Source organism: Aphelocoma coerulescens, chromosome 8, assembly GCF_041296385.1.
Source record: "Aphelocoma coerulescens isolate FSJ_1873_10779 chromosome 8, UR_Acoe_1.0, whole genome shotgun sequence".
Classification (NCBI taxonomy): domain Eukaryota; kingdom Metazoa; phylum Chordata; class Aves; order Passeriformes; family Corvidae; genus Aphelocoma; species Aphelocoma coerulescens.
The window spans coordinates 31,891,328-31,916,494 of record NC_091022.1 but is presented as its reverse complement, the minus strand read 5'-3'; the positions used below and the strand labels follow the sequence as shown (position 1 = coordinate 31,916,494).

Below are 25,167 nucleotides of genomic sequence, written 5' to 3'. Positions count from 1 at the left end.
GGCTTTGAGGTCGCTCCCAACCCAGACCAGTCTGGGATTCCATCAATCCACTGGGAAAGACAAATCACTACTGGCCCTTCCAAGGAGGTTCCACCAAGGAATTTTCACCAAGGAGTTCCAGAGGTTCAAACCCTGGCCAGGAGCTGGGAGAATCCCCCAGGATCTGCTGGCTGAAGCCCCTTCTGCTGGGACAGAAGGGATGTGCTGGAAGGTGGCCTGGCAGTGGCTGCTCCCACGGATGCTGGGCGGGAGGGCGGGCGTGGGATGAGATCCACACTTGTTCCTGTGGCTTCCCTTCGGAGCCAGCAAATCCAGGGAACGCCTGTGGAGCCCCACAGGGGACAGTGCTGGTGTCACCCGTGGCGAGGGCGGCGCAGCGGCCCCGCTCTCCTGCAGCTCCTGCCCTGGCACAGGATGTTTTTTACTGGAAAGTCGCTTGTTTTGGGTCAGGCCGGGACATGAAAGCTCCCGCGGGCCGGGCCGTGCGCGGCCACCGCTTCCTGTCTGCGCTCGCCTTCCTGTCGCCTGCGCTGCCACGGCCCCGCAGGAAGGACGAGGTCCCAGCCGCGGCACGGACGGTGCCCGGCGCCCCGGGAGCGCTCCTCTGCCCGTGCCCAGGGACCGGCTCCGCTGGGGCTTGGCCCCGGGAGGCTCTGGGGTTGGGCTGCAGGAGGTTCTGGGTTTTGGCCACGGGAGGGTTTGGGGTTTCGGCTCCAGGAGGGTTCTGGATTTCAGCTATAGGAGGTTCTGGATTTTGGCCAAAGGGAGGTTCTGGATTTCAGCCATTGGAGGGTTTTGCATTTTGGCAACAGAAGGGTTCTGGGTTTTGGCCACAGGAGGGTTCTGGGTTTCAGCTGTGCGAGGTTCTGGGTTTTGGGCTGCAGCAGGGTTCTGGGATTGGGCCAGGGGAGGGTTCTGGGTTTGGAGGGTCCCATTTTCTGTCCCCTGAGCACTGGTGACAAAAGCCTCCCAAGGAGCCACAGGCTGGGTCATGCTTTCATTTATTCACTTCATATAAAAATCTCTTAAGAATGCATCTGAACACAATATAGAATACTATAACATACATCGTGTGAAACTCTGGGGAACAATAAAATAACCACCTGGAACAATGCAGTGTTCAACAGACAAACAAACCCATTGATCATGCACAACTGTGCTATTGTCATGAACTAATCAGTCACGAGTTGGACCAAAAAGCTTGAAACGTATTTTACAAACTGAGATTGACACCGCTCACGATGCCGGACAAGCTTTGTCAGAGGAAGTTTCACAGCACAATTATTACATCAGTTCACATTTTTTTTTTGTCATAGAGATTCACATTGGGTTGTTCAGAAATTGGAACATTGTGACATTGAAAAGCCGGCCCAGGCGTGGGGAGTTCTTTGTTCGGTTCCCCCTCTCTGCGTTCCCGGCAAATTCCCAAATTTGCTGCCCTGGGATGCGGTGTTCCCTCCCCACAGGCGGCTGCCACCCGAATGCCCTTCTTGGGTTGTGTCTGTCTCTTCAGCTATGTTCAGGTTCTTGGACTTTATGCAATACAAAAGGTTACAAGAAAAAAAAGGCAACTCTTATTCCGAGTTTTCTACCCCATTAACATCGCCACCGACAGGCGATGCTAATTCATATAAATTAATAACTTACAAAACATTACAGTATGTACAGTAGGTAATAAATACACTGTTATAAACAGTAATGGAGGTGGTAGAGCTTGAGGCAGTGCAGGAGGAGGATGGTGGACCTAAACCTAGGGAACGTGGACGAGAGGCCAGAGAAACACAAATATCCGAGCGTGCAAATTCCAGGGAGCTGCCGAGGGGGAAGGCGTGTCACACGCTGCCTTGCCACGCTTACTCGGGGATGGACTGAGCTGTGCCAGGGAAAAAAAACTGCCCTCTGTCCTGCTCACCACAAACCCAAACCCCGGGGTGGAAAAAATCCTGCTGTTCCTAGCGAGGGAACGGTGCACGGCGGCACCAAGTGACTCCCAGTGGGTCACTGGGGGGATTGAGAACACGTTAAAGGTGCAGTAATGCAAAGCAGAGGGTTTCCCCTTCTGTTTAGTCTGTCAAAGTGATTAACTGCAATAAAGTGACAGGTATTGCCCATGGAAAAAAAGGAAGACTGCTTCTGGTAACAGGAAGAATCCAAAAAGGAGCCATCAATTCTGAAACACTTTGTGTCGCTTTTGAACTACCAAACTCCGTGTGTTGGATTGAAAGACTCTTGAAAAGACATGAAAGTGTTTACAAAGAAGGCACACAGGTCTGCAGACAGGTGGTCGGGTGGACAGGTTGGATATGAGTTATTGATCAGTAGTTTCTATCAGTCTAACTGGTATAAACTCCAGAGCTAACAGTATAAAATCTCTCAGTTGTGTGTCACCGCCGCCTCAGGCCCGACCCAAGCCAGCTCCAGGACACCGCGATGCTCTTGGCTGACAAGGCTCAAACCACAACGCCAATCACCCGTGCATTTCCTGAGCAATCATTCCCTACCCCATCTGTAACCCTGACTCCAATCTCAAGTAGCTGGAGGATCTGTCACCCCCGTGGCAGAGGCCTCAGACCCGGCCTAAGAGGCTGTCGGAGGCCGCTTGCAAGAGCTCCGCAAGTGTTTAAAAGCCACTCCCGCGGGGCCGGGCCATTATGTGTCCACAGGAGATGTGTCTTCTGTCACAATTTCGATGGTTGCCTCCCTCTGGGGCTCCTCCTCCCCTGGCTGGGCCATGCAGAGCGTCTCTGTATTGCTGAAGTAGCCGAGGCTCTCGCCGTCCTTCTCCGGCCCATCCGAATCCTCCTCCTCCAGCGTCAGTTCGAACTGGAACTTCTCCATCAGGCCCTGGCAGTCCTGGCCCCGCTCCTCCAGGGGAGGGGATGGGCTCTGAGGTATCATGCTCTGGTACCAGTTCCTGTTGTCCTCCAGAGTGTCCAGGATGTCCTGGGCATCGGGCTGCACCAGGTCAGCCCACGTCTCCCAGAGCGGATGGACGATGTAGTCAATAAATCCCACCTGGAAAACAAAGGGACACACCCTCAGGGCAAGGGAATAACCAGGAAAAGGTGGATGTGTGAAAAGTTCACATTGCATTAATTTTACAAGCAAAATACCAGGGGCAAGTCCCCAAACCAGCACAGCCTAACGCAGACACAATCATTTGACACCCAGAGCTGCACCCACCCACAACTCTGGGTTGGGCTGACGTCTTGTCCAAAACCAAACCTTGGATGGAAGTTTCACTAAAAGCTGGAGCCAGCAGGAAACTCAGCACATGGAGCCCTGGGCTGATCCCCCAGCGTGGGCAGCAGGAAAGGAGAGGGGGAATTCTGCCCCTCTGCCCCACCCAGGTGAGACCCCACCTGCAGAGCTGCCCCAGCCCTGGGACCAACAGCACAGGGATGTGGAGCTGCTGGAGAGAGTCCAGAGGAGGCCCCCAGAGCTGCTCCAGGGCTGGAGCCCCTCTGCTCTGGAGCCAGGCTGGCAGAGCTGGGGGTGCTCACCTGGAGAGGAGAAGGCTCCAGGGAGAGCTCAGAGCCCCTGGCAGGGCCTGAAGGGGCTCCAGGAGAGCTGGAGAGGGACTGGGGACAAGGCATGGAGGGACAGGACACAGGGAATGGCTTCCCAGTGCCAGAGGGCAGGGATGGATGGGAGATTGGGAAGGAATTGTTCCCTGGGAGGGTGGGGAGGGGCTGGGATGGAATTCCCAGAGCAGCTGTGGCTGCCCCTGGATCCCTGGCAGTGCCCAAGGCCAGGTTGGACACTGGGGCTGGGAGCAGCCTGGGACAGTGGGAGGTGTCCCTGCCATGGAGCTGGACCTGGATGGGACTCTCAGCATTGAGAGTCTGCTCCTCTCAGACAGAATTCCCAAGGGACTGGGGACAAGGCCGGTGCATTTATGGCCTCATCCCAGGGTTGCCACGTGGCTGGCAGCTGGGAATGCCCCAGTGCTCCCAAGGGGAGCAGCCTTTACAGGCTGAACTTCAAGCTTTGGGTGTATTTTGCTGCGGGGTGCAGTTTGTCCCTGTTGTGACCTGTCCCACCATCCTGCACTTTCAGCATTCCCATTTTCCTCCTGCCCTCTGCCAAGCAGAGGTTCTACAGAGGTGGTTCTACGGAGAGGCAGTCTGCTCATCCCGGGAGTCCTGCCCCGGCCCAGGGCGGGCGGGAGCCGCTGCCTGGCCCCCTGGAGTGACGTTCCAGAGGTGGAAAGAGTGAGGGATGCGCTGCTCCCTCAGCCCTTCCGCTGAGCTCAGCCCTCCTCCTCCTCCTCCTCCTCCTCCTGACTCAGGGAGGAACCACGTCCAGGATGGAGCCGGCGGAACGGCCATAAAGGGGATTGGAATTCTTCCGTCTTGGCAGAGCCTTTCCCTGCTCCCTGCCCTGCTGGATGGCTTTGTGTGGAGCAGGGAAATGGCTCTCCCAGGAGCCGGGCTCAGCGTGCAGATGTTTGCTTTGGAATCACAGCCGGCTCCCTCAGACACAACAGGATGTCAATAGCACCGTGACCATCCAATTGGAACGGGCTGGGGAGGCAGCTCCAGCAAAAAGGTGATGAAAAGTTCCTGCTGCACAGGGGGGAAAGTGGGGAAAAAATGGGTTTGGGATGGTTGGAACCCAAAATGCTCCAGGGCTGCACGGCACCCGTGGATAAAAATCAGCGCTCATTAATCACTGTTTCTTTAAAATCGTTGTTTCAGGTCACTGTTCCTTTCAAAACATCCCAAATCCTGGAATAATTGGCCACATGGCTCAGCACTGATCCTAAAATATTGGCATGTAAAGAGGGGACATCTCAAGCTTTGAAATATTTGCAAATGATTTTGCAATCCACTCCTTGTTTCCCTCCAGCACGGACACACCACCTCCCTTTCTCCCGTGCCATTCCATGATGGCCATTTTGTGCAATTCCCATCTTTTTTGCACGGCAAAAATGCCATTTGGAAGCCTCTGGGAAGTGCAGATGTGGAGCAAAGAATGAACTGGAGCTCTCGTGTGGAGTTTCTTGGTAGGTTAAGGAATCAGATTTTTCCAACAAAATCACCACGCGCTTGAGTGAATAATTTTGAAACCACTTGGCTGAGCCCAAGAGGACATTTGGAAATAATTATCATCAATTTTGTTACTTGTTCAAGCTGAAAAACCTCAGTGATGACTTGCTGGAGTCATGCAAAAACAACATCCAAGACAGCATTATATAAAGGCTGGAATCTGTTTGGACAAACGTAAATTCCTGGTTTCATTCCAGACTATCCGGGCGAAGTTTTATGGCCTGTGCTACACAGGTCAGAACAAAATCTGACCTCGAAACCATTTTATGAATCAGAACTAGGGATGAGCCAGTTCATCCCAAAAAAGGGGCAAATCCAGCTCGTTTTAAGGTTTGCATGGACATAAATGAGTATTTCTGGGATTCACCCCGCACAGGGCAGCTCCAAAGGCCTCTAATTCAACTGGACACGTGCACTGCAAAATTGTCCTGGATAATGAGTGACATCCAGGGTTTTCCAGGGTCCCAAGGTGGATCTCAGCAGGGAGAAGCTCCCAGCCCTGCAGGTCAGTGGGGCTGGCAGGGGTTAGGAGGGTGTGAGGGCAGGACAGGCGTGGCAGAGGGTGGGCAGAGCACAACTGCCCTTTTCCAGCCTGGGGAACAAAAGGACCCAGCTCCCTCTGGAAACTGGGACACAAGCAGGGAATGAGGAGAGGCTGAGGGGGACGAGAGGAGCTGGAAGAGCCTCTCCAGCCTGTGAGAGCCCCAGGCACAGCTGGGTGTCAGGCTGGGTCTGAACCCACGCTCTGAACCGCTGGCTCCTCTCCTAATTGTGCTGCAAAAGCAGCTGAATTCTGTCTCTGCTTCCAAGTCCCAAGCTGAGGCAGGAAAGGCAGCAGCTCAGGGCCAGTTACCTGGGATTTCTCCACGGAGGCCGTGTGCTTGTCACACATGGGGCTGATTTCCATGCCTCTCTCCCGCTCCTTGTCTCCCTGCTGGAAGAACTCCTCCATGATCCTGTCCGTCCACTGCCGGTACAGCTCCAGGGACTTTGTGGGGTTACTCAGGTCTGCACAATGCACCATATTCCGGAGAACCTGCAATTACATCCACCAGGAAACTCAGCAGATCAGCCACAAAACCAGGAGGGTTTTAAGCTGTATCTGCGGAACATCGCACCAGAAGAGTCTCTGGTTATGAAACAGACCATAAAAATATCAAAAATATTCCATGGTACCACGTTAAAGACATGGAGCTGCTGGGGCAAGCCCAGAGGAGGCCCCAGAGCTGCTCCAGGGCTGGAGCCCCTCTGCTCTGGAGCCAGGCTGGCAGAGCTGGGGGTGCTCACCTGGAGAGGAGAAGGCTCCAGGGAGAGCTCAGAGCCCCTGGCAGGGCCTGAAGGGGCTCCAGGAGAGCTGGAGAGGGACTGGGGACAAGGCATGGAGGGACAGGACACAGGGAATGGCTTCCCAGTGCCAGAGGGCAGGGCTGGATGGGAGATTGGGAAGGAATTGTTCCCTGGGAGCGTGGGCAGGCCCTGGCACAGGGTGCCCAGAGCAGCTGGGGCTGCCCCTGGATCCCTGGCAGTGCCCAAGGCCAGGCTGGATGGAGCTGGGACAGTGGAAGTGTTGGGGTGGGATGAGATGAGTTTAAGTCACTCCCAACCCAAACCAGTCTGGAATTGTCTGATTCCATCTCCAGGGATGAGCTCAGCTGCCACAGCCCCAGGTCCAGACGTGCTCTCTGGTGCTCACACAACTCAAGCCTCACACCTGGGGCAGTTGTGGAAGTGTCAGTGATATCACACAGGTTTGGTTGGGAATCCAGCTGCTTCCCACCATTCAAAACCCACTTCCACGCTCTCAGGGAAAGAAGTTAAACACTCCCACTTTATGGAATGAGTAATATCCCTTCCACACACACACATGGAACGGGCCTGACTAAGCAGCCACAAGGATTTAGGCAGCAACAGAGTGTCTGAAATAAAGATTTAAAGAGTTTTCCCAGGAGCCTGGCCTTAAGAAGCTAGTCATCAAAGTGGAGAGCAGAGCAGGATGTATCTTGTCCTGCTCACTACACATCCTTGTTCCAGCATTTCCTGGTCATTTCTGCTAATCAAAGGTGGAATTATTTAGGGAACAGCCTGTACATCAGTAATTCCAGCTCCCTCTGAGTTGCTTCAGATATGGGAATTCTCCTGTTGTAACAGGAGAAACAAAAGGGAGAAAGCAGCAGGGAAATTTAGGAGCCCTCAAAAACTGACCTCAGAATGTGCCACATTTGCAGTTCCATGCTCCAGGTGTTAAAAAAACCCCAATTCCCTTCCCCTAAAAAATAAGGGACCACCTTGTGCTTCTTTTAGTGCAGAGGAAAATGACTGCTGAGAATTTCTCTATAGGATCAATTCAAAAGCCACAGTAAAAAAACCAGGAGTATGTCTTCTTTACCCTGACCAAAACACCCCAAATCCAGGGAATTTGGCTGCCTCACCTGTATTCTGTCTGTGTAGTTGTCCAGAAGGAGAACTCCTGAACTGGTCACCTTCTTCGTTTCCACCATAGTCTTCAGATCAGCCAACAGACTCATGTGCTTGGACATATCAGTGGCCAACACCTTTCCAGAAGGGGCAAAAACAGGATTTCAGGAGGGGAATCCACAAAAATGAGCATTTTTGGTTAAGAAGAGGCTCAGGGAGTGGCCATACCATGTCAATCACCATCTTCCTGAGGGTCTGGCGCTGCTTCTTGGTCAGGTTCTGGAAGATGTCACAGTGCTCCTCCTGGAGCAGTTTGAAGCCCACTGCAAGGTGGTGGTTCTCCAGCACAGATTCATCGTTGTACATCAGGGCCAGCTCAGAATCTGGGGAAGGAACACCAAACGTGGGACTCCAGCCTGGGAAATGTGGGATTTCCAACAGCCAGCACTTGCCCTGGGCACTGAAATGTTTTAATGGGGGAAAGTTTCCTTTCCCCATCCCTGGAAGGGTCCAAGGCCAGGGTGGATGGGGTTTGGAGCAACCTGGGGTAGTGGAAAGTGTCCCTGCCCATGGGACACTGGATGACTTTGGGATTCTGGGATTCTTTTTAGCTCCATGAGTGCCAACCCCAGCACTTAACCAGCCTTTGCTCAGTCCTAGTGACAAAATAATGCTCAGTTACAAATCCCTGACAACAGAATCCTGCAAAAACCCTTCCCAAAACACGACAACCCTCATGTTTTAGAGTCCAGATCCGTGCTCAGCCTGTGGCAGAACACAAGATGAAGCCCAGTATTTGGCATTCTGGTTGCCAGTAGCAATAGGGTTATTTATCTTATCTTAATGGTGAAGTTTGCACCCAGGGCTGGCAGAATTATTATGTGTTAGCAAGTAGTAAATACTGACTTTACAAATTGTGCTACAGTGGCTGCCTTTGGCAGGGATTCCAAAATGTCTCCCTCGTTTACTGCACGATATTCTGAGAGGGCAGCACGGCCTGCAAGTCATCATTTGTGGCATGGAAAAAGCATTCCCATTGATTTCTAAGTTGGTGGGTGAAATTCTGAGTGATTCAGAACAAAACTCACTTGTGTTGATCAGGAATTGATTGGAGACCCCGGGGTGATCCACATCGTGGATCGCAGCTGCAAAAATGGCAGCGAGGATTTCCAGATCCGTGAAGACAGCCTAGGATGGAACAACAGGGATCTGTCAGAGGGGTTTTACCTCTCAACAGCTGGGGAAGCTGGTTTAGGGACACAAATTGTGCTTTTTCAGTCGGTTTTCTGAGACAAGGAGATAAAGCAGAGATTCCAGATGCTGCTGAGATTCCCTAACGACGAAGGCCCTGGAGCGAAGCGAGCGCTCGGAAGAGCCACCAGTGCCCACCCCACGTTCAAAACCAAGCCAAGCAGGGCACTCACGTCCAGGGCAGGGGTGGAGAGCAGCACGTGGGTGGACTGGGCCACGTCAGCAGCGTGGAGGCTGTTGTGGTAGGCCACGTCCGAGTGGTAGTGATCCTCCAGGGTCATCATGTACGTCACGAACGTGTCCGACGAGATCTTGAACGTTTTCAGCAGATCCCGCTCCTGTGGCATCAGAGCACAAGTGAGTGTCAGAGCATGCTGGACAGGGCAGCGAGGCAGAGAGGAATTAGGGATGAAAACAGTGCTGGAAGCAGCAGGTTCAGGCTGGGAATACACACCTGGAATATGGCGTACATGATGCAGGTCAGCGGGCGGTTGTGGGAGTACCTGGCCACGTTGAAGATGTTGAGGCCCCACTTATTCAGGTCTTCCAGCTCCTTTGGAGGGCACAAAAAGAGAATGGCTTCGTGTTTTCCCAGGCAATTCTGCATTTCCCCACAGTTCACAAATATGCAAATTTCATGATTATTGTAATTATGTAAGTGCTGAATGTGTGAATTAATGAACACAGAGCAGCTGTGAAGGGCTGATTTTGTGTTTCATAATTGCTCTCCTCAGCCTTCATCACCTTTTTCCTTTTTATTTCAGGGCCATTTTCATGGTTTTTTAAATATAAAATATGCTGTTAGGGCCTGCTACCATTAATTACAGCATTTCTAATGGCCACATCATTTCAGGGATAATAATTCCAAGGGGGAACAATCCATCCTCAGCTTCCAGATTCTCCCAGAAGAGCAGGAATCCCTCATACCTTGGCCAGGTGATCTTCCTTTTCTGTCTTCACCCCAAACCGGGAAATGCTGGTGTTGTTTAAGCTGGAACTGTGCATTAATTTCTTCACCCCACTGATCTGGGTCATGAGCTGCTGTTTTTTCTTCTTCTCCCTGTCCTTCTGGGTGGGAGAAGGAATCTCCACATCGTTCTGCTTGTCTGGAACAGAACAGGGGGAAATGAGTCAGCACAACGTGAGCTCCCAGCACATCCCCCAAAAGCAACCCTTGAGCTGCTGCCTCTGCAGCCCTGCTCAAACCCAGGGGTTTCTGCTGAGGGTCTTCTCATTTTGGGACCCAAAAATTAAAAAAACCCAGTCCCAAACTCTGTGGTTGCTCTCTGGCAGCCACTGTGTGGTTTGGGGACACAGGACATGTCCAGGAATGTCTCTCTGTGTGTGGATGTGGCACTTGGGGACATGGATTAGTGCTGGGAATGGCAGTGCTGAGGGAATGGTTGGACCCCGTGGTTTCCAACATAAATGATTCTTTGATTTTCCATGCCAGAAGGGCACCAGGTTCTCCTTAGGGAGAAATCCCAATTAATTTCATTACCTATTTTCAGGAAAAGAAATGTGTTCAAACAACACATTTTTCCTGAAGAAAGTAAAACCACACCTATTTTTGCTATTTTCACTTTTTTAGGGTCAATACCCCCTGCTCCTAAAACCAATAACAAACGGGTGTCACTGATTTATTAAAGGTTTATCCTTCACAAATTTATAGGGAATAATATTCAAAGCACAGGCCAAATTCCCATTGCCATTCTCAGGGATAATCACAGTTTTAGTGCACATGAAGAGGCCCAAACTTGGCTGTGGAGATGTGTTTAGTAAATAAATAAACCTTAAACCCGTGTGTTATTTACAGCTGATTTACTGAAGTGCAGATCCAGTGGCTCATTACTTCCATCCAAACCATTTTTCACGGATTTCACCATAACCTCTGTGCACCTTGAGGACCTCCAGAGGGACGAGGCTTCCAGGCATGAGTTGCTTTTGCCTGGGCTTAATTAAACCCCTCTGAAATCCCACACAGCAGCACCGCAATTAGGAAAGGAGTCATTATTCACAGCAAAGCCTGGCTGACATCACTGGGTGTTCCCTGGATTTTGCTGAACCACTCAAGGACTTTCCTCTCCATAATCTCCTTAGCAATGACTAAGGCAGCATCAAATGGCCATTCTGGAGCAGAAATCCCTGATTTGTTCCACCGTGTCCCCGCGGGGGTGGCAGCAGCGTGGCTCAGCCCTCGGGCCGGAGCTGTGACCCGAGGGCAGCGTGCTCGGCCTCTGAGTGACGTGGCCACTGTGAAACCACTGCTGCTGGTCATCTCTGACCTTCCCACGCCGTGTCCTCGATGGACGCTGCAGGGCTGGACCCTCTGCTCCTTCTTGGAGCCTTCTCAGCTCCTTTCATCATGGAGTTACACAGTAAGTTGGGATGGGAGGAACCTTAAAGATCATCCAGTTCTACCCCCTGCCAAAGGCAGGGATACCTTGCACTGTCCCAGGGTGCTCCAGCCTGGCCTTGGACACTGCCAGGGGTGTTGGGCACCCTGTGCCAGGGCCTGCCCACCCTCCCAGGGAACAATTCCTTCCCAAGATCCTATCCATCCCTACCCTCTGGCAGTGGGAAGCCATTCCCTGTGTCCTTGCCCTAATAAAATCAAAAAGCTGAATGAAGTCACATGATGTGGGTTTAACATCTCTGAATTATCCCCATCTCTGGAGATCAATGAGTGTCCTACCCACAGATTTCTGTTTGTTTGTTCCTTCAACCTCCTCACTTGCAGACTCCTGTTATTTTGTGTGTTCATTTAATTTCATTAAATTTTAGGCAGGAAAAAGCTAATTCATAAAACCCATAGCAGCACGACTTCCTGGAACAGCTGATAACCCTTTTAAAAGCTTCCCTCAATTTTTTTAGCATGAGCAATCAGGCTGCAATCTGGCCCAAACTGGAGAACCCCCCTCAGCAGTGCCGGGGCCCCGAGTGGCCTCACGCTGCCACCCAACACGGGGCTGGCACCGGCACGGGCACGTGAGGAGCAGCAGGACAGCGATGGACAGAGCCTTGTCCAGCCCTGCCAAGGGAAACGGAGCTGCCCGAGCATGGGGAATAGCAGGAATTCAGACATGGAGCTGCTGGAGCAGGTCCAGAGGAGCCCCCGGAGCTGCTCCAGGGCTGGAGCCCCTCTGCTCTGGAGCCAGGCTGGCAGAGCTGGGGGTGCTCACCTGGAGAGGAGAGCTCAGAGCCCCTGGCAGGGCCTGAAGGGGCTCCAGGAGAGCTGGAGAGGGACTGGGGACAAGGCATGGAGGGCCAGGACACAGGGAATGGCCTCCCAGTGCCAGAGGGCAGGGCTGGATGGGATATTGGGAAGGAATTGTTCCCTGGGAGGGTGGGCAGGCCCTGGCACAGGGTGCCCAGAGCAGCTGGGGCTGCCCCTGGATCCCTGGCAGTGCCCAAGGCCAGGCTGGACATTGGGGCTGGGAGCAGCCTGGGACAGTGGGAGGTGTCCCTGCCATGGCAGGGGTGGCACTGGATGATCCTTTAGAGTCCCTCCCAACCCAAACCAGTCTGGGATTCCATGGATAAAACAACCCCCACAGCACCAGCAGCAGCTCTGGCTCGTCAGCCCCTGCTGGGATTGATTCAGGCCCCATTAACCTGAGTGTTTGTGGGGTTTATTTTTGGTGGCCACATGGGCAATTCCTGCTCAGCACATCCTGCTCCACACTCACGTGGCTGCTGGAAAGTGCTGACCTCCAGCCAAATCCCTGGATTTGTCCCTCTGCATCCCAGCCTTGCTCCTATTCCCTGTTTGAATCCATGCTCTGGATGTCACAATTTAGCTGAGCAATAAGCCCAGTGCATTCCCACAAAGCAGCTCCAAACTTCCATGGATTATGGATGCTGTGCTGTGTCCTAAATGCAGGCAGAGGTTCCAGTTGCAGCTGCCTATTGGGATCACTTTGAAATCCGTAATGGGAATAATTGTGTGTCACACAGGGAATGCATTCCGGGCCATTCCAACCTCAGGGCATGAATCCCCACAAGCACCAGCACCCACGGACACTCAGCCTTCAGAGCTGCTGGATTCAGGGATAGCTGTAAATATGAGGCTGCTCATTTTCTACACAAATGGTCACAAATCCTAATGCTGCTCCCTGAGAAAATCCCACTTCTCCTAACAAAGGTTGACACAGAGGATTCATTCATGTCTGGAGAGCTGTGAACTCCAACACAATGAATGAAATGCAAAATATTCCCTTTTTTTTTCTGACTTCTGGTGCAAAATGAGCAGATTTACACACAGTAATGAATAAAACTTTGGGAGTGGTTCAGTCTGAACCCCATCTCTGAAGGGGAGATGCGCCTGAGCGAGGCAGAGGCGGCAGCGGGGTTTGTGTGACTTTGTCCTTTCCATAAGGTCACCACAAAACCCAGCATTGCATAAGGCAGCCACCGCCAGCCCCATGGAATCCTCCCAGAAACATCCCATGCCTCGGGAAGGAATTCCTCTGTGGATACACTTATCCAAACACCATTCTTTCCCTTCCCGAAGCCATTTGAAAGTGAAAACCCAACGAGGGAAGCTGTGAATGGGGGCAATCGGGCTGTGTTAACCCTTCCCTGAGCCACAAAAAGCTTGGGATGCATTCCTTACCCAGGAAAGTGTTGGAAATGTACTCGGACACCTGGTTGCCGGAGCGGCTCATCTCGGACAGGTGTGTGAGCTCCCGGTTCAGCATCCTCTTGAACTGCAGGGGGGGAAGAGCACAGACAAAACCGGCATTTTTATGGAATCCTTTCCCAAATCCACACAGCGTTCGCGCGGGAGACTCCCCCAGCGAGCAAAATTCCGGGGATATTCGGGATGGAGTCAGTGGCAGATGGTTTCATTTCCATCCTGCTCGGCATCACCATGACTGGATATTTCTTTTCAGCCCACGGGATTGATTTCCTCTAAAGATGCTCATTAATTGTCGCTGGCACAAGCGAGGAGAGAACGTTTCAGATGAATGTCTCTGAAAGCTCAGATTTTTACCTCAGGTTGAGATTCCCCATCCCCAAACCTTCTTTTGTTCTGGATTTTCTAAAGTTGCTCCATTTTGTATGATACAAACACACAGCTGCACATCCAGAGGAGAAATAAGCCCTAAATCTGAAGATCACACAGCAAAATGTGGGATTCGGGCATTATTCCCTTAGATATTCACGCTGTGATGCTCCTGCTTTTATAATCCAACATTTTCACTGCTGCATCATTTTATCCTGCAACAATGAATTCCCCAAAAAATGACATCCATGGATTCTGCATGCACACTACACACATGATTAGCCAGAACACACAGAAATCAGCCTTTTTAAAGCAGATTTTCCTCACAGCGCCTTTCTCCGAGCAACACAGCACCAAAAAAAAGCAGCCATTAATAATTCGGGAATTAATAATCCTTAGGAATTAAACCCACCTTAATGTAACCCCAAGACACAGATAACAAATAGTTGGCTTCAGGCATTTTGGAAAGCTCCTCGCAAGCCAGCACAAATCCTCCCGGAGAAATCGCCGCTCCGACGGGAGAGCTCCTGTGGCACACGGACCCTTTCCCAATCCCAGAAAATCAGCGTTCATCTAAGGCAGAGATCCCGCAAAAGCTGGCAGCTGCTAATCCCAGCCAAAGCCCAGCCTGGCAGCGCATCCTTGCCGAGGCTGCCCGTGGGTGGATGCGCTCGCCGGGGAGAGAGGGATGAGATCCGGGAATGCACAAAGGAACGGGAACGGAGCCGCACGGATCCAGCCGCGCGCCTGGAAGCGCTGGGGAATTTGGGATCGTGCTGCTCGCTCAGCTCCTGAAGGGGGTCCCCACTCCACATGAGCCCGGCTCAGCTGAGCAGTGCCAGGAAAATGATGCTGGTTTCAGAGGGGCTGCCAGCTCTGCTAACACAGCCATGTTTTTAAGGGAAAATTAAAATGGAGGAAGCTCGGGAATATTTAAATAAGGGAAAAGCAGGCAGCAGTCTCGTCTCCATTCCTGCTTTGCTTTAATCCTATTCCTTATGGAGACTGGGATATTTGAAGTATTCCCAGCTGGATTTTTCAAAGCATTTTGCACATTTTCAGTGTGATCAGGTTTTTCCTCTTACGTGGTAAAGGGCAAAATGCAGCAACGCAGCAAAATGTCCTTTTCCAAACTGGAAATATCCTTCAGCTAAGAGGCATGAAAAATAATCACCTTAAACCTGTAACTGCAGTTCATAAATTCATACATTCATTCTCGAAAGAATGTTTCTGTAATGTCCCTGCCCGAGGCAGGGGGTGGAACGAGACGAGCTTTAAGGTCCTTCCCAGCCCCAGCCCTCCTGTGATCCACAATCCAAATTTCAAGATTGAATCATTCCTGCAGTTTTTCTTTCAAATGGACAAGCAATCCCGCTGTGAGGAAGCTGGAGCTGTCCTTGACATGGAATCCAAAGACAATCCCTTGTGCCGTGCCTGCGCACAGCTCCCAGCACGGGATCACCGGGATGAGCAGCTCTGCTGCTCAGGACGTCCTTGCTGATCCTGCCGGGAACACAGCACATGCCAGAGGCCAGGATTCCCAAAATAAAAGGGCCATATTTGCTGTGAAACCTTCTCCTGTCTCCAGCTGCCTTCACAGCTATCAGCCTCTCCTGGAACGATGGCACGAGGCGTCCCCACGTGCTGTGGGACACGTGAGGTGTGGGCACAGCCCGGAATCCTCGTCCCTGCTCCCATGGACAGCCCAGGCTGGCCAAGGCACGGCTCCAGAACATCCAGATGGGATTCCAGCTCAACCTTTGGTCACGTGGAGTGAAGGAAGTTGTGACCCACCTTCTCCTCTCCTGAAACTCAAGATGAGCAGAGGTGGGAAGCTGATGGCACCTCCCTTTCACCTGAGCAGCCCAACGGGGGGGGCAACCTGCTGGGACAATGCCATCTCTGTGCCTGCTGTCTCCTCCTGCCCAGTCCTGCCAGTGTCACTGAAACAGGGAATCCTGGAATGGTTTGGGTTGGAAAGAACTTTAGAGCCCATCCCATTCCACCCCTGCCAGGGGCAGGGACACTTTCCACTATCTCAGGGTGCTCCAAGCCCCAATATCCAACCTGGCTTTGGGTACTGCCAGGGATCCAGGGCAGCCACAGCTGCTCTGGGAAATCCATTCCAGGGCCTTCCCTCCCTCACAGGGAAGGATTTCTCCCCAGTATTCCATCCAATCCTACTCTCACCATCACATAGGGAGGCCTCACTTTCCAGGTAACTCAAGCAGCTTAAATCCTGTCTCATGGGATACAGAAAGGAGAGGGATGAGAAGGCTGGTATCCCATGTGACACAGGAAAGAGCAGGATGTGAAGGTTGGAATCTCACGGGACACAGGAAGGATTGGGATGTGAAGGATTCTGGCTGCCCAGGAACACATCCCACAGCGCTGGGCCATGGATTTTGTCCCACAGAGTCTCCCCTGCACGTCCTGCCAACCACGAGGGACAAAAGCCCTTCTGAAACCACCAAGAACAACCTTGGAGGAGGCGCAGGAGGGGCAGCAGGAGTGAAACCCGAGGCAGGGCGAGCCCGTGGCAGGCGAGGGGAGCCCTGACCCCATCTCCCCTCCCAGTGACGTCTTTGCAGCGGTCACAAGCGGCAGCCAGGACACGTGAGCCCTCCCACGGCCCTACAGCCAAGCATGTGCTGCAGCACTTCCCTGCATCCAGGCCTTTATCCGCACCGGGAGAACACCGTCAGCAGATGGATCACACAAACCACGTTTGAGCACCCCTGAATCACTCGGGTTTCCTCACAATGGCCCCTTTCAGATCAGTGAGCCCGAGTGGCGGTGGACAAACAGCTGATAAAAATGGCTTTACCTCACAAGTGGCCCCACAAAGCACAAAGGGTGGCCACGGCCTCTCCACAGAGGCACAGAGCAATGAACTGGCCTCCACAGGGTCACCCAAGCCATCTGCAGCAGAGAAAAATCCTTGGGATTCTCGTATCCCATCTGGAAGTGGGAATCTGCCCCCCACAGCCTTAACCTCCATTGCTTTTCCAGCCCTTTAATCAGCAGCCTTTTACAAACACAGGCAGCAGAGTCACAGCACTGCTAAAAGGACTGGGAGGGTCAAACCCAGCTGAGCTTCCCGGAGCTGTGGGAATTCCCACAGGATTTGCAAAGTTTTTTGGGATTTGCCATCCCAACCATGCTGGCACCTAAGCAGGATTTACTTAATCACACGAGCTCCTTTCAAAAACAGTGAGGCATCCCAGATGTTCCACGGCTCGTGGCGGGTTTTTGGGATTCTTCCTTGATGTCAGGATGCTCTGGAGCGATGCTGCTTCCTGAGAATTGCTCTGCAGGGAGCAAGCAGGCTGCTGCCTCTGCAGGGATCAATGGCTGAGGTCATGAGCAACCCCCCAGCCCTGCGGCAATCCCTTCCTTAAATCGGTTCGACAGCGACGGGGAAAACAAACGGATTGCAGGAAGAGAGGAGAAAATTCCAACTGCTCCACGTGGAGCCAACGCTGGGATTGGGGCTTTGGAGAGCCCCGCGTGCAATTACGGTAACGCCCGGCAGCCACGCGGGTAATTACGGTAATGCCCATTAGCAGCACGCGGACCCGTGCTGTTATTTTCATTAATTTTTGTAATTAATAATCATCCCCGTGCCATTTCCAAAGGAAATCAGCACAGATAAGCTCGCTGAGAGATGGAGTGCATCAATGAGGAGGGCATGCCTGCCCCAGCTCCAGGGGGTTTCCCTTAAAAAGAAGAGAATCAGGAAATGGGCTCAGTGCTTCTTCCCCCCACCCCAAATTCTGCCCACAGGACCACGCCGTGGACACCTTTAACCAATGAGAGCAGTGCAGAGAACACAAGTAAGATGAAGCCCAAGTGCCATGTGCCATATCCAAAGGCACGTGGCAGCTCAGCCGACGTTCCCAGCGAGTCTGGAAGCATCTGGAGCGTTGTGTGAGAAGCGGCCCCGGCATCGTGTGGAGCTTTCCAGTTTTGCCTGACTGCAGGACTCATCTGCACCAAATTAAGTCTCCCAGAATTGAATCATTCCTTGATTACCAGCAGTGACCCTGTTCCATGCATCCTCTGCTCCAGGGAATCACAGTTCCTTTGCAGCTTTCCAGCCGTGTGTGCGGGCGGGAATTTCCTTGATTACCAGTGGGAAAGTTCGCTCCTGGTTCCCTTCCTGCTGCCCACACCAGGCCCTCACTGCTCAGGGCTTCTCCCCACCTTTATTCCTTTGCTGAGCTCTGCTTCCAGACATGGAAATCCTCGGTGAGGGCCCGTGGGAGGGTGGTGACGTTGGCACCAAGGGCATGGCAGCTCCTGGAGCCCCTTGGCAGCTGCCCTGGCACCCCATCCTGACCAAGTGTGCTTCATTTTTGTGCAGAGGAAGAAAATTTGGCCTAATTTATGACCGAATTCGCCAGATTTAGGAGCCCAACCATGCTGGGGATCCAGGGTGACCTTGTCATGACCTTGCAGGGCCTGAAGGGGCTCCAGGAGAGCTGGAGAGGGACTGGGGACAAGGCATGGAGGGACAGGACACAGGGAATGGCTTCCCAGTGCCAGAGGGCAGGGCTGGATGGGAGATTGGGAAGGAATTGTTCCCTGGGAGGGTGGGCAGGCCCTGGCACAGGGTGCCCAGAGCAGCTGGGGCTGCCCCTGGATCCCTGGCAGTGCCCAAGGCCAGGCTGGACATTGGGGCTTGGAGCAGCCTGGTATTTTGGGATGAGATGGCCTTTAAGGTCCCTTCCAACCCAAACCATTCTGGGATTCCATGCTATGACCCAGATCAGGATTGGGAAAACCTCCCTGATGATTTTGTGTGAAAATTTCCACTTTTCTGGCTCTTTATGGAAAGAACAACTCCTAAGTTCCCCTCCTAAGGACAGCCATGAAGAAGCAGCCACAGCTCTTGGCCTCTCCAGTCTCACGCTGACTCCAGTGATGAATCCTGCTGTTATTCCTGTTCCCATTCCCTCTGGAGCTTGGAGAGGTGTTCCTGGCGCATCACAGGGAGAATAAAGACAGGAGCAGGGATCTGCTGCTGATGGAAATCCTTTGAAGTCGATTTAGACCAGCTGGGGTTCCCCGAGGCCAAGAGTCCTTATGCAAAGAGGCTGCTTAAAACCAGTCGGAGTCATTTGCAGGAACTGAGGGCGATTTGGAGATAAAAGAGCAGCTCGGATGCTCTGGGGCTCCGGCCTGGAGAAGCTCTGGAGAGAGGGGTCCCACCCCAACTTTGATGGAGGAATCTCGCTGCAGATCTCCAGTGTTTATAAACTCTGTTCCCGACCCACCCTTCTGACGCAAAGCTTCCATCCCTGGCTCTCCCAGCGCTCCTAGAAATCCCCAGAACAAAAGGATTTGTGGGCCGAGGGTTACTTTCGCTGAGGCAGCCGGGCTGAATCCTCCTCGCTTAATTACCCAGGTAATTACTGCAGGTCCAGAGGCGCAATTAAAGCTTGGTGGGACTCCACTGAGCAGCTCTGTTCCTGGGAATCGCGGGATGCCCGGCTCTGGGAAGAGCCGCCCCTCACCTGCCCGAGTGCCGGAGCAGGGACGGGAGTCCCGTCCCGTCGGAAATGATTTACACACAGGAGGGAAATTACTCACCCGTGCAATCGGCAGCGGGCTCAGACAGGGAATGTGTAATGCTTTTGTCTGGGATGGGATGGATGTGACGCTCTACTCCAGGTTAAAAAAAAAAAAGGGATTAATAGCACCCATTGAAGGAACATTTGTTATTCCCAGCCCTCTCTTCCTGACATGTCATTCCTGCGTTGCACAGAGGCACCGAACCCAACTCCTGGGTTTTGGAAGTGTGGAGCATTTCTTCGAAAGTTTGGAAGTGAAGAGTTAAAATTCCTGGATTTGGAGGAGCAGTAACCCCGCTTATCTGTGTTTTCCTGCTGTTACATCACTTACAGAAAGGACCATGGCAAACAAATTTGCAGCTGTCCTTGTTACTTCATAATTCCCATTGATTTTCCTTCCTGAGCACTCCATGGAGAATGATGGGAGGTGCATTTAATGCTCGAATTAAAAAAAAAAAAAACAACAAGAGCCTGTTTCACACTAAACAGCACTAAAGGAGAAAGTTTCCAACCATATTTCAGTGCCTGGAGAAAAGTGGAATGGTTGCAGTCAACTATCAGTCATTAAAAAAATCAAATTTCTTTTGCAGCTCTTTCTAGTTCTTATTTCCTAAAACAATATCGCGTTTAATGCACTAGGAACTCTTTTTAATGAGATACAAAGTACTGTTTGTTTTTTTGGGGTTTTTTTGTTTTCCCTTCAGCTGATTTTTGAAACCCAAAAGTAAACAGAGGCTTATGAAATCTCCAATTTCACATCAAAGCAGCCTTGATTTATAGAGATGTTCAAAGGAAGACTTTAAAGGAGCAACATCATGACCAACTTGTTGGCCTGATGTTATTAGAATAATTTAGGAATCCACAATGTAAATGTTGATAAATAAATAGCAGGTTGCCATAAATCAGCATGTGGCTGCTCATGAAAGCAACAACATCTATCTGATGTAGACAGAACAATATTCAGATTTTCCCCCGTGAAGTTTAGCATTTCTGAGCGCAGCAGAACCTCCCTTGGGTGGGACGGGATTTACGCAACACGGGGCTTAAAAAAAAGTGATGAATTGGAAGCTCGAGCTGAGTGTTTGCAGCACTGGGGCATTTCCAGCTCATTTCCAGCCAAATGAGACTCGAAATATGCAAATTGCTCCGAATGCCGGAAAGGAAAAACTCCCTACAGGAGCCTGCCCAGGGAAAGCGCCGGGGGTTTGTGCTGCTCCACAGCGAGATCGGATTTCTCCACTCCCGAGCAGGCTCCGGGTGTTACTCACTGCGGAGGAAAATCCCCCTCAGCCGCGGGGGAAGGGCTCAGGTCATGGAGAAACCAGCGCTGTGCTTCCCTGAAAATCGGTGTGTCATGTGTGGGCAAGGTGAGCCCGCCCGCCTTTGTGCTGGCACCTGGAGAAATCCCCGTGTGCCCTGCGGGGCCAGATCCGCTCCTGCCTGCTCCTGCGGCCACTGCCGTGGATCCCAGCCCTGGAGTGTCCAACACCACTGCCTGTGGATCCCAGCCCTGGAGTGTCCAACACTGCCTGTGGATCCCAGCCCTGGAGTGTCCAACACCGTCTGTGGATCCCAGCCCTGGAGTGTCCAACACCGCCTGTGCATCCCAGCCCTGGAGTGTCCAACACCACTGCCGTGGATCCCTGTCCTCGAGTGTCCAACACCACTGCCGTGGCTCCCAGCCCTGGAGTGTCCAACACCGCCTGTGAATCCCAGCCCTGGAGTGTCCAACACCGCCTGTGGATCCCTGTCCTGGAGTGTCCAACACCACTGCCGTGGATCCCAGCCCTGGAGTGTCCAACACCGCCTGTGGATCCCAGCCCTGGAGTGTCCACCACCACTGCCGTGGATCCCAGCCCTGGAGTGTCCAACACCGCCTGTGGATCCCAGCCCTGGAGTGTCCAACACCGCCTGTGGATCCCAGCCCTGGAGTGTCCAACACTGCCTGTGGATCCCTGTCCTGGAGTGTCCAACACCACTGCCTGTGGATCCCTGTCCTGGAGTGTCCAACACCGCCTGTGGATCCCTGTCCTGGAATGTCCAACACCGCCTGTGGATCCCTGTCCTGGAGTGTCCAACACCGCCTGTGGATCCCAATATCCAGCACCACTGCCCATGGATCCCAATATCCAACACCACTGCCCATGGATCCCACCGCTGGAGTGTCCAACACCACTGCCCATGGATCCCAATATCCAACACCACTGCCTGTGGATCCCAGCATCCAACACCAGTGCCCATGGATCCCAGCCCTGGAGTGTCCAACACCACTGCCCAAACCCTCCGGTTGGGTTTTCCTTTGTCTGGATTGATATGAATTACCTGGACTGACAGAGTTTAAGATCTCAGAGAAGCCCAGCCTGGTTTGGGTTGGACGGGACCTTGAAAACCATCTCGTTCCAGCCCTTCCACCCCTTCTGCTATCCCAGGTTGCTCCCAGCCCTGTCCAGCCTGGCCTTGGATGGTCATTTCTCGCTGTGGGATGTGACAAAGCACAGACTGTTTGTCTCCTTGGGTGGAAAAACCCCAGCAGGGAGGTTTGGTCCAGTCTGAAGCTTTGGGATCATTTGGAGGAAGCTCAGGTTGGTTTCTGCTTCATCCAAAACGCTTTTCCAATATCCAAAACAGATCTCTCCTACCAAATTATCTTGGCAGCTACACCTGGAGTCTACAGCTCATCAGGTTGGATTTTGTATGGATTTCCTCTCTCTCCCCCACCAAAAGGTGCATTTTATGACACAAATTGCACTGCTGAGAGGAAGAACCACACCAAAGGCACATCCAGGCCAGGGATAACTCCCCACATCAGTCCCACCTTTCCCAGAGCAGCACGGTGAGTGTCCACACCAATTTCTCATCCCAGCACTGCTTTTATTCTTCCCTCTGGGGAGAGGAGAGCAAATAAAAGCAGAAACAGGCCAAAACACTTGTTCTGCAAAATCATTTTTAGAACAATTTCACCAGCTGGAAGAATGTCGGTCGTGTTGAGAGCAAAAGGAGGCTGAGGAAGAGAAGCTGCTGAGAACCAGCCGGTGCTGAAGGTCAGGAAGCAGCACAAAATGCAAACCTCCAGCAGCTCGTTTGTTGACACAAAGTTGATTAAAGCAAGCCCTGATGCAGCTGACAGCATCTGTGGCCCTGAGAGCAGAGAGAGCTGCAGGAGCTGCAGATCTCAGCCCCAAACGTTGTGTCAGTCACACCCCTGCAAACCACAGCACCGGGGCCTCGGTGCCAGAGGAGGCCAAGTGACTGCGTAAGGGGAGCCCACAAACCAAAGAGTCTCCCCTGTGCTCACACAGCCATCCCTGCTCCTCTGGGGAGCCAGGAGATGCTGGGAATTTGGGTGGAATAACCTGGATTATGCCCTCAATCAGAAACAAACACCCCCAAAATATCAACTAACAGAGAGGGAAGAGCATTTGTCATTTAACAAGAGAGCCATGCAATTAAACATGGGATTTTGTTAATCGTATGAAGCAGCAATTTAAATTTAATTTAAATTTGAATCAAGCTCTGCAGTCATCATTTAGGCAAATCCAGATGGGGTTTTACCTGAGTAGGAGAACAGGCTTTGGAAAATTCAAATAACTTTGTGCCCTGAGATGACTTTTCCAAGATGCCCGTGTTGAAAAAAAAAATTCTGGCAACTTTGAATCAACAGAAGTTTGTTTGCTTCGGAAAACACGGAATAAAGACAGAGTCCTGGGAAGAGGGCAGTGAAAATCCTGGGAAGAAGTTGTTGTAGCTCAGCATCCCCCCAAAGCTGTGACAGTTGGTCCTGCCAAAAAGAAAATGAGCCTAATGCAAGCATCAAACCCATACAGAAGGCACTAATTAACGGAGATAAAATGAAATTAAAACTCCTTCTCACACAGAGATAGGCAAATGCTCCTCAGAATCCTTTTGCTGCAGTTGGCCCAGCTGTGCTAAACCAGCAGCAAGGTGAGGCACTTCTGGTTTGTTTGCTTTAAGCCAGACTTTAATCAGGGGAATCTCTCCCTCTCAGAGCTCTGAGGGTGAATCTCCATCCCGATCCATCTCCACAACTTGTCCTGCCTTTGCTAACTCAATGACTTTCAATGAATTTCACTTAATGCAAATATTTGCATCGGCAGCTGCCCCATGGAACACAGCTGGAGAAAAAAGTTAGAGTTTGGAGCCTGTGGGAAATGGCCTGGTCCAGAAAATCACTCAGACTCAAGGGCGAGGATTAGGACTGCACTGAAATCCTTCTCAGCTCCCTCATGCCAAGTGATGCCGCTCCTCTGGGATGTCGCATGTCACCAGTATCCTTCACTCCGGAGAGGTCCCTGCTCCCAGCATTTAGTCACTCTCCAGTCCTGCCCTCAGCTCATGATTCATTTTGAACCTGCCTTTGAGCTATTATTTATTTAAGCCCCACCCTGATGTGTTATAACGTAAAAGTCTGAGAATGCAGAACTTTTATAACCCCATCACCTCCCAGGAAAACCAGAATTGGTTAAAGGACACGCTGGAAGGTCCTGGGCACTGCTGTGGCCCGGAGGACGGGTGACAGATCCCAAAAGATAAGATTTGAACCAAAATTCTACCCCCAAAGCCTTGATCTCTGCACCAGCAGTGGCCAAGGGATCCCCCCTGGAAGGGCTTTTCCCACACATTTTCCACAACACCCCAAGAGATGGGAAATCATCCAGCACTCAAAATCCCTTTGCTCCAGGAGGGTATCCCAGGTGGTGACACTGTCTCCTAATCCCATTCCCACACATCCCACAGCCAACACTGCAGCTTTCCAATATTTGTTTTTAAAACATTTGAAGCAGTTTAACCAAGATGTCTGGACAGACAGCCCAGAAGGCTCGCAAGAACAAAATATTAGATTGTTAAATGCGTCTGGCCCCAATATCCCAGCCTGCTTTTAGGGCATATTTGACACCCCCAGAATGATTTACTTTAGAGGGCAATGAGCACGGGAGGAGGAACGGGATGGATACAGAGACAGTCACCCTAAAGTCCATTTATGACGGTGATGAGACTGATACACAGGAGCTGACTGGGACCAAGCTCCCCAAATCCTGAGGGCTTTCCCAGCCTGGCTCAGAGCCAGCATCCCGAGCTGTTCCCTCCCAATCCAGCAGCTTTCTCGGGAAGCTCCTGCTCACCCCTCCGAGTGCCTCTGTTGCAAACCCCGCTCCCGCAGTGCCCTGTCCTCTAGCACAAGGACATCCCCAGCACGGACCAAACCCATCCCATAACACCCAGCTGGGGGGGAATATTCCCAAACTGAGCCAGAACCAGCTCCTACCTCCTGGAGCATGCCGATGGCGCGGGGTCCTGCTCGGCAGCGGCGGCTGCACGGCCAGGGAATGGTTAAAGAGCGACGTCAAAGCGCCACGATGTGCGCGGGGCTCTGCAGGAGCGGCGCTGCGGGGAGCGCTGCCAGCGCTGCTCCGCGGCTCTCCCAGCCCCGCCAGGGCGCTCCGATCGCCGCTTCCCCAACGCAAATCCCCGGGCGAGCGAGGGGAATACCGGCGTGCGGAGCTCAGTGATTCATCCCGCCTTGGAAAAACAGGAGACGTGGAAGTGTCTTTGTTCCGCCGGCTGCCGCAGCGAACAAACCTCTCTTTGTGCGGCGATTAAACAAAGGAAGTCCCAGCGCAAAGCCAGGGGAAGACTAAACAGCTCGGCACCACTTAAGGGAAACATCACGTAGGAAGGGGACAGGGCTGGGGGCTGCCAGGCTGGCAGGAGGGAGGGGACGAGCGGGACTTTGTGCAGCCCGGCACATCCACGGCTGGCACTCGGCCGCGACCTCCAGCGCGGCCCCGGCAGTTTACATTAATGGCCAGATGTTTATTTAGCCACTCTCTCCCGAAAGCGAGGTGCG

General features: G+C 52.4%; 1 protein-coding gene across 2 annotated transcripts in view; it reads right to left on the bottom strand.

Moving 5' to 3' along the window:
• Positions 1–990: 990 nt before the first annotated feature.
• The window catches only part of PDE4B (phosphodiesterase 4B), an 85,829-nt gene continuing 61,652 nt past the window's right edge, over positions 991–25,167 (bottom strand). For both annotated transcript variants that reach the window (XM_069023638.1, XM_069023640.1), the window contains 9 exons: positions 13,333–13,426; positions 9,645–9,823; positions 9,172–9,270; positions 8,891–9,055; positions 8,555–8,654; positions 7,695–7,849; positions 7,481–7,603; positions 5,905–6,087; positions 991–3,015 (listed from right to left, as the gene is read on the bottom strand). In XM_069023638.1, the coding sequence (XP_068879739.1) occupies positions 2,650–3,015; positions 5,905–6,087; positions 7,481–7,603; positions 7,695–7,849; positions 8,555–8,654; positions 8,891–9,055; positions 9,172–9,270; positions 9,645–9,823; positions 13,333–13,426 (1,464 nt within the window). In that variant the 3' untranslated portion in view covers positions 991–2,649. The remainder of the gene's footprint in view (positions 3,016–5,904; positions 6,088–7,480; positions 7,604–7,694; positions 7,850–8,554; positions 8,655–8,890; positions 9,056–9,171; positions 9,271–9,644; positions 9,824–13,332; positions 13,427–25,167) is intronic.